This window comes from Papaver somniferum, chromosome 9 (assembly GCF_003573695.1).
Source record: "Papaver somniferum cultivar HN1 chromosome 9, ASM357369v1, whole genome shotgun sequence".
In the NCBI taxonomy this organism is placed as follows: Eukaryota; Viridiplantae; Streptophyta; class Magnoliopsida; order Ranunculales; family Papaveraceae; genus Papaver; species Papaver somniferum.
The window spans coordinates 190,403,107-190,412,274 of NC_039366.1; the positions used below are offsets into that span (position 1 = coordinate 190,403,107).

General features: G+C 35.2%; 1 protein-coding gene across 3 annotated transcripts; it reads left to right on the forward strand.

The window, feature by feature from the left end:
- The first annotated feature begins 2,733 nt into the window (after nucleotides 1–2,733).
- On the forward strand, nucleotides 2,734–8,520 carry LOC113314184. Of its 3 annotated transcripts, XM_026562954.1 has the most exons (10): nucleotides 2,734–2,865; nucleotides 3,216–3,253; nucleotides 3,368–4,301; nucleotides 4,436–4,466; nucleotides 5,192–5,505; nucleotides 5,626–5,762; nucleotides 6,204–6,327; nucleotides 6,474–6,852; nucleotides 7,882–7,965; nucleotides 8,096–8,520. In XM_026562954.1, coding segments are annotated over exons 1-4 (1,005 nt in total). In that variant the 5' UTR covers nucleotides 2,734–2,834; the 3' UTR covers nucleotides 4,438–4,466; nucleotides 5,192–5,505; nucleotides 5,626–5,762; nucleotides 6,204–6,327; nucleotides 6,474–6,852; nucleotides 7,882–7,965; nucleotides 8,096–8,520. The 3 variants fall into 3 exon arrangements, with proteins under 3 accessions (XP_026418739.1, XP_026418738.1, XP_026418740.1); XM_026562953.1 differs by having other exon boundaries at nucleotides 3,368–4,466; XM_026562955.1 differs by lacking the exons at nucleotides 2,734–2,865; nucleotides 3,216–3,253 and having other exon boundaries at nucleotides 4,203–4,301.
- The last annotated feature ends 648 nt before the right edge of the window (nucleotides 8,521–9,168 follow it).

Consider the following 9,168-nt stretch of genomic DNA (forward strand, 5'->3'; position numbering starts at 1 on the left):
TTTCTCTACTTCTATTAATTGGTGAGTAAAGTCTTGCTATACTAGTGAATTGTTTGTTTTCATCTTAATTTAACATATGAAACCATGTATATAAATTCCCAGTGACATGTCAGTCAAATATAAACTTTTGATGCTTGGGTTGCCATGTTCATATAAAAACAATGAGAATGTATGCATTAAAAACTTGCTTATATTAGAAACTGCTAAAACACACAACCTTGTCATTTTCTTATAACAGAGGGAACCATGTATGTTTTTTTTCCTCAAGCAATTGTTTCACTCACATATACTTAGGTATCTGAATGAACGATGAGACAAATCTTGGTTCAATTGGTTGGTCTATAATGAGAATGTATGTATTGCAAAATGACAATGAACATGTAAGTGAATTTTCGAAATTACTGAATGAATATTTCTCTCCTATGAAAGTTGTTTCTAATTTGAGTTTCTGTTTCATTTTTGTTGTTTTTTCAAGATACTGGAATCGATGGCAATAGCTGATGCCATGATCTATTCAAGGCGACTCTGATGTCAAAGGACGAGTTCTTTTGGCTGATCATGAATAACTTTTTTCAGCCAAGGTATAATGCAGAAAAACACTTTTATATTTTGAAACTGATGAAAAACACAACCCTTGTCATTTGATTATAACCATATAGGGAACCATGTATTTTTTTAGAATTAAGAAGTTCTTTCAATGTAAGAATGACAATTGTATATACTTACGTATGTGAATGACTTAGGAGACAAAACTTGGTTCAATTGATTGGTTGTATGGATTTGTGAATGAATGAATTTCTTATATTGCTACAATGATAATGTATGTATTGTGGAATGAGAAATGAATTATGGGTTTCAAATTCAGTATTTCAGGTTCAGAAATGAATTAAATGCAGCTTCAGAAACTAATTGTATTGCAACTTCAGAAATGGGTTGCATTGCGTTGCAGGGTCCAATTATGGGAGCTTATTTATAACAGTAAAAAAACGTTTTTTTTTTAAAACTATTTTTTTTACCAACGTCGAATCAACGTTATAAAATCTGTTAGTAATTAGCACACCTGACAAATTCATTACTGTTGCAATCAATCGTCAACGTCTAAATCCGTTAGTCTATATATTCCACGCGATAGACACGTGGCAGACGGTAAACGTTACAGTCAGTGGTACGATTTGAATCGTTACAACAAGCTATTATATCCAAAATGTTACAATCAAACATCAACGTTTGGAGCCGTTACAGTCAGTGTTACGATTCGAATAGTTACAACAAGATGTTATATCCAAAATGTTACAATCAAACATCAACGTTTGAAGCCGTTACTTTAGATGTTAGAACCAATTGACACATGTCGTATGACAGCCGTTACACTGAGTTATCACAGTTTTCAATCTTACAATAACTGTTAAATCCAATCCGTTACAATCAATTAAACAACGATTAAAATCGTTGATGTAGCTATTACAAAGAAGGATATGAGGCAATAAGTCAATTGTTACACACAAAGTCGTCGTTACAGTATCTGTTGCACCGAACTGTTACATAATAACTGTTATGATATGCACAATAACGACTATCTGTCACAACAAAATGACATCAGATAAATCTTGTGCTGACTAGATAACCATTGGTGTATTTACTCCAACGAATGAAACCGTTATTTAATAAAATTTTATTGTAACAAATTAACTGTTGATAAAATATTGTAACATTAATAATAACGACACTTTTCCAACATTTTTTTTGACGTTACAATATATAGATACTAACGTTTTTTCAACGTTACAAATTCCATGATTTCGTGTAGTGTCAGATGATTTCTAAGATGATTGTATTCCCCAAACTAATCATTTTTCCCTTTATCATTAATTCATCATGTACAATTGTTAACCAGACTAATTTTCTCATGAACCTAAGATAAGTCGTTGGAAATTCGTATCTTTGGACGGAGGAAATGTGACTCTACTCCGAAAAAAATCGAGCACTTTAGCTAATTTCAATTGGCGTTTTCATTTTATTAATAGTGTTAATGTGAATATCTCATTACTCACGCGTGGGATCATATTATAGAATATATGGGTGGATATATAACCATTTTACCGCGTTAACGGGAGATATAATTTTAAAAATTGAATAACGAAACACTCATTTAAGGAAAAAATCCTCGGCAATGGCAGCGAGGATCAGGAAGGTTAGCGAGAGGCTCAGCACCATCTCGAACCTAAGTCTATTAGTTTGTCTTGGTAATTACACCATACCCGCTGAAAGTTCAAGTGTTGTCTAGGATAGATAGTCAATCTTAAGCTACGTTAGATGATTTCTAAGATGACCTTTTTACCCTTATCCGTGAAAATGACCATTTTACTCTTTATAATAAAATCATCATTTACAACTGTTTGCCAGATTAATTTTCTCATTAACGTGAGACAAGCTTGTGGAAGTCGGTATCTCCACATGGATGAAGTGTGACTCTACTAAAAAAAAAATCGAACACTTTAGCTAATTTTAATAGGTATTTTTTATTTTCTTAATATTAATGTGAATATCTCGTTACTTACCCTTGGGTTTATATTATAGAAATACAATTGGTGAATATATAACCATTTTCCCGCGTTGAAGAGAGGTTTAATTTCTTTAATAAGGAAAATGATAATAATAAAACGCTTTCCGCTCGTCTAAGAAAACCTTATAGAAAGTGAAAACCGTAGAACTTTCTAAAGAGCGAAGAAGAGAGCATACTATAAAATTTCTCTTCACTTACTATAGAAAACTTATCCCCTTTCTATTACGGGTTTGATATTCTCAGTGTTAAGTGGTCTTTTCGTCGATTAGAGATGGGAAAGAAAAAGAGGGGAAATTCTGAGGGTAAGCACTCTCTCTCTCTCTCTCTCTCTCTCGTATTCTCAAAATTTCTAGGTTTTTTTTCTTCTTCTTTCAATTATAGTTTCTAGGGTTTTTGTTTAGTAATTCTGGAGCAAAATCTTTTGATATAGGCCATTTATTTTGCTACAGAGAAATTTAAGAACTCCCTAATCACATTCAGGTGTGATGAAGCCTTTGGTTTCTGTGCCTTTCAAACACTTTTGTAGTCTAACGGATGCTATATCTAGCTTGAAGGAGATTAGGTTAATTTGTTGGTGTTGTTGTTGTTAAACGTCGGAACATTCTTCCGCTGGAATTAATGATTCATTCTTTGATGCTTTGAATTGTTTCAGGTGCTGGTACTTCTTCTGGTACTCAGACTGGCAATCAAGTAAGTTACTTCGTCTCTCCCTTTATCACTGAATATTATTACATTTTGATTGTTGATAGTGATAAACGCGATGTCATTGACACCTTTTAACCTTTCATTGGTGTTTTTTTGTAGGATAATACTGAGGAGAATGATGATCAAAAGCTTTTGGAATTGTTGGGAGGTATATCATTTGTTAACAAACCATTGATAATCCTTTCTCTATGGGATACATCTAGATTAGAGAGGAAATGGTATAGTATTGTAAGAGGGGTTAATAGAAGTCTATTGATAGAAGATGTCGCAAGCTTTGATAACTCAAATCTATCTGCTGTATCTACTTCCATCATTTCAGATACTTATATTCTACACTGTCATGGTGGTGCTAGTAAAGATGGCATAGCACAAAAACAAAACTTGTCATATGATATTCTAAAGAAGGAATGGTCAACATCCCATGATCTTAAATTTGCTGGCTGTGGTCATATTTCGTTTGCTTCAAAACTTGGGGGTAGTTGTCTTATAGGAGGTAGTGGAAGTATTACATCCGGAGAACATTTTGCTTTGTCTAAAGGAGGATATTTAAGTACAGCAGTTGGTGTGATTCATGGATTACCAGCGAATTCATCTGTCTCTTCATTTGCTTACCACGTGAAAAAAGATGAGCTATACTTATGGACTGAGGGAGCACGTTATTATACGTATTATACCGCGTCAAATAAATGGATTGATGGATCTTCTTCGAATTCGATGTTCTCAAAAAGTCCTCAGAATATTCAGTCGTATTTTATTGGTAACAATATGATATCCGTGTTAGAGGATGAAATATGGTTGTATGATTTGAAAGATGGCGAGTGGTCTAAAGGTATAAAATTACCCATTCCTCCAAAAACCGAAGAGAAGATACATCTCTGTCTTGTGGACTCGAGTCTTTATGTGCACTGTATGCATGCAAAATGGGGAAACTCAACTGTTTTATGTATTCAGTTGAGCACGGAAAGATCTCGTTACTTAACGGTGCACTGTTTAACGTGTTGGAGAATTCAAGATTATCAACCGCTTCCCCTCTGTGAGTATTCTCTTACCTTACTTATTATATTAATGGACTTACATTCTTTTTTTTACTAGGAACGTGTTGGGGAATTCAAGTCAATTTTACTAGAAAAGAATCACCTTACATTTTTTTTTTCCTTTCTACTCGAGAAATCTGGGGAGTCAAAAGGACAAAGCTAAGGTAAATTTCCAAAACTCATGCGTTTTATATTATTTTGCCATGCCTGGGTTGCACATGTATGGGTAACCATGGTCTAACTCATCCGATATATTATAAGTGGAATATACACAATGAATATTATGCAAGTGTAACAGTAGTATGGGGTATTATTTGCTTACTGTCAACTTATTATCCACTCATCTGTATATTAGTCATGCTAAATTCACTCTCACGTTAACTTCCAATGTGCATAGGAGCCTTATAAGGAACTTTACTCAGTACTTTAAAGTTAAGTACTCCTAGAAAATATTTAAGGGTGCCTGTTCACTGAGGCATGGTCTCTGCTGCCACCTTCTCTGACCTTGCTGATAAGCTATTAAAAAGAATGCATAGCTGAAAAGCTAAATCCTAAGACTTTTCTGGTGGTACTACCTTACTTAAGCTGTTTCAGTACCAATCACGAATCATGTTACGTCTGTTTTGAAACTTTTTGTTAATGTAGCTAAGTTTTTTGAACAAGTATAAAAAAGACTTTCTCTGGCAAAGCAGAAACGGTGGTCGTAAGATGCATAGTGTTGATTGGATTCAGGTCTGCTAACCGGGTTTAGGAATTATATATTTAAGTTTGAAAGATTAGTATTCTTGGGTAAATTGGTTTGGAGTGTCACTTTAGATCACTTAAGCATTTGAAGTAATGATAGGTGATGTTATTAATGCTAATATCAATTGTCTTTCTGTTTGGTTAGGTGAAAGAACTGCATTATCGCACGAAGAATAGTGTATCCAACCAGATACCTTGGAAGTTGGCGGAAGATGGTGATTACCGCCAAAGTTTAGGCCTCATACTTGGGAATAAGATGCCGCACTGTATTAGCTACAGTGGTATACTTACGAATTTGATGCCTAGCAATGGTGCTCGAGCATGCATGCACGCAGGGTGGAGTACTTGTTTGAAAGACGTTCTTAGTAGCTTCAGCACTGAGCAATTATGGGTGGAAACCCTCTCTAGCAAGTGGCCTGGCAAATTGGAAATGGGTCAAATGTTGGTTGCAATTATACTGTGAGTAATTTAGTTATTTGATTGTGTAAAACTAGTATTTTTTTTTTCTTTTGCCATGTAAACTTTTGACTAGAAAATATTAGTTAGTGTTTGTATTAAACTTTGATACCAATATTGCAGAAGAGTGACGAATTCATTAGTGGGTTTTAAAGAGCAAGGCTTATATATTAAAAGTATAAATGCTGAGAAGATCGTGTTCCATGAGTACGACAAGAATTATAGGTATCCCGAGCTAAAGGATTGCGAAATTTTGACAGGTACACACTGCAAGGTTTTTTTTCTTTTTTTTTTTTTTGGAAAAGGAACTTAGATCAAACAGCCTAGTTAGGAGTTGATAATATCAGTTGATAGTAAGTTGGTTCTTTGTGAGGTAATCGAGATGGTGGCACCTTGCCTTTAGCATACCGCAGCTCCTAGTTCCGGAAATTCCATGTTGTCTATTGGGGATGAGGTATAGAGACCAAACCAGACAGAAATCCAGTTGTCTATCCTTGCATGACCGCATGAGCTAATTGCATACTAAACCATACTGCCCGAATAAAACTGTACCCACAATTTTAGTTAATTCTTAGTTATCTGTTCATGATATTTCTCTTTTGAATAAAAGACATTTGTAAACCCAGAAATCAGCGTTGTACTTTTGTTGTGTTACAAAATAGTAATAAAAAGTTACTCACACCTTATGTTGCTGGTTTCAGACGAAGAGTCTCAGGACACATGATTTGTATCTTTAGCAGAACTTATTGAGTCAATCAAGGGGTTTATCCCAGGCAGGATGGGGCCAAATATCACTTCATTTCTGAAATGCTTACGCGGGAACAGGTAGAAATTTGTCTATCTATAACGTATAAATAAATGAATTTTGTTGTGTATCTTTCGTTACATATAATACTATTAATTGTTTTAACCATCTATTGTCTATGATTGTCGTATGACTCATATCACTAATTTACTTTTAATGTTTTTAGCTCTTATTGTAAGAAAATGATGGACGAAAAGAAATGGAGACACCTTCTTGCCCATCCAAATTTCATGGACCCAGAAGAAAAAGTTGATAACTTAGTCGCAATAAGATACAGCCTACGTGGATCCATGGGTAAAAATTGTAAAATTACAATGGCCGAACTTGGGTGGAATCCAGTGGCAGCCCCAATTTCTGACTGGGAACATTTGGTTACAGAAGCTAGTACTCCATATTGCATCCGTCAACACTTTTATGATGCACATGCTGGGAGAGTGAAAGATGTAGGTGGAAGGCCTGTAATTACAAACTATGATACAAAAAATCCATTGGATCTCATCAAATTCTTGAGAGATACATATGAGCACGTCAACGATATTGCACAGGTATATTAGCAATTGACTCATTTAATGATTTTTATCTTGATTTTTTTTCCTGGCATAGCGCTCCCAAAATTTCCAGACTAGAGATTCATTCTATGACCATATATACATACATCATGAACCATAGGAGAGGTAATTCTTTAGAGACTTCAAACATCAGTCATCGAATTGATTCCAAGTATTACTGAAAATGTTTAAAAAACAATGTTACAAGTTGTTTCTTAACTCATTACTGTTGAATAACACTCTATTAACATAGCAAAAAGAAAACAACTATGCTAATGTACATTCTTGAATTCCATGATTGTCACTGTAAGATGCATCACTTCCTGCCTGAACAACCAAACCCACAACTTTCCTCCATGCAATTAGTTTTACACTAAGATAAATCACAAAGCACACTACCGAAATGCTGCGGTAACTAGAGTCCGATGAATGGCCTGATGATTAACGTATGTTAGGGCTCATTACACTTTCGTTATTCGGATTATGATCACAAATAGTCAATTGGGGAGGTCTTGATGTACCTGTCACAAAATATCAGTATCAGCATCTCTGGTTAACAAAGCTCCGAATTATTAGGTTGCAACACATGATAAAAGTCCGTTGATAAATTTTGGCTTTGCATACACCCAACTGAACTTTTCGGAAAGTGATAGATTAAACTATCTTAACATCCTAGGTTGCATTATGATGGCAATGCTGTGTCTTGACGCCTGCTCAAGGCAAGTTCAAGTCGAGATGCAGCAATTCAGTTGCAAATTGTGGATAATGCAACTGACCTGGTTTGCTGATTCTTGGAGTGATTTACTTGGTATAACCTCCGGAATGGGAAGACCACCCTAGATCGATCCAAATACTCACACCCCAACTCAGCAGGATTTCTGCTGAACGAAGTCAACAGATACAATTCTTCACACCAATACTGACAATTAAGTAAAAACAGTCACATTCGGAACACAGCCCTGCATTTGGATTTAATGTTTAGAAAGTTTAAAGTACTAATGTCTTTGATATGATTAAATCATGCAGGGTTGGCAGATTTCAAAAAGAAGATTCGGAAGTTGGATTGATACTGTGGCCCCTGGGCTGCTTCCTGTGCACTTCGAAAAGCATGTAAGTGGATATTTCGATTTAATGATCGTATATATATTTACGTTGATTGATTAACATGTTTGTAAATACATAGATCACCATGCAGATTATTTAATAGTTTGTTTTGTTAAACAATATTCTTATACTACAGGGTAGTCTTAGGGATCGGTATGAGACAGTAGAAAGTACTTGGAACTGAATTGAAGATGTTTGGATTTATTGCTATGCTCGAGGCCAAACATTCTTGAGCAAACCAATGCAAAGCTACTGGACAAAGAGTCCTCTTGTATCCTCAAAAAGACCAAATACAAGAAACTCAATGAAATGTGTAGGATGAAAACAGAAAATGAAGAACTTGTTTTATCTTCCTTGTGAAACAGAGTCTCTGCTTACTTGAGAAACTCCTTAGTTTCCATGTTTTGTTTTATTTATTCAGAATATTCGAATCACGGGCCTTTTCATGGTTGCTTGATAGAGTTCCCAGTCCAAACTTTGTTTTGTCTATATTAGTTTGTGGATTTGTAAGGTAAAGATCTTTATTGGACCTTTTATAAGATAAAGATCATTCTAAAGTCAGTTTATTTGGAGGATGAGTTTGCTTTCCAATTCTTCTCGAAATTTTGGGGTTTGTTTCATTTTTTTCCCGTAAAGTTAACCAAGCAGCATGGTGAGCTGCTTCGTAGAGTACTCCGCAGTACAGATTTCAGTTTGACTTTATCCTGCATTGCTTACATTTAAAGACCCAAGACAGTGTTCTAAAAAAGTTCCACTTGTGTCTCAAAGGTGGTGATATTCGAGATATTTGCTGGTTTCCTCCGCTTTAAGATCATTTATGCCGGAACTTTGTGTCTTCCATGTTAACATTGCAATTCCTCCTTTTCCTTCGCTTCTGCCATCTATACTTCTTATTCCGGCTTTGAAGGTCCTTGGTCCTTCAATTTGTCCTAAAGTATTATACCCTGCCATTTTTAGTGCTGAAGTAAACTTGCAATGAACCATTATGGTGCTTTTCAGTACTGTTGTTTTTGTCTGCAGGTTAGTGACTTGAGCTAAAGATGGTTTTCTATACATGATCTGGTCTTTGGGTTCTTTGGGTTTTGAGGTGTTTTTTTTGATATGGTTAAGTGTAATTGTTCTTGCTGGTGATGCAGTTCCATTTTAAAAAATTTGAAGGCAATGAGCCTTGTGTATGAACCAACACACTATTTCCATCCCATACTGTCC

Coding starts and splice junctions, on each gene's coding strand:
- LOC113314184 (XM_026562953.1), top strand. CDS start 2,835: ATGGGAAAGAAAAAGAGGGGAAATTCTGAGG. Junction 2,866..3,215: donor AAAGAGGGGAAATTCTGAGG/GTAAGCACTCTC, acceptor GAATTGTTTCAG/GTGCTGGTACTTCTTCTGGT. Junction 3,254..3,367: donor GTACTCAGACTGGCAATCAA/GTAAGTTACTTC, acceptor GTTTTTTTGTAG/GATAATACTGAGGAGAATGA.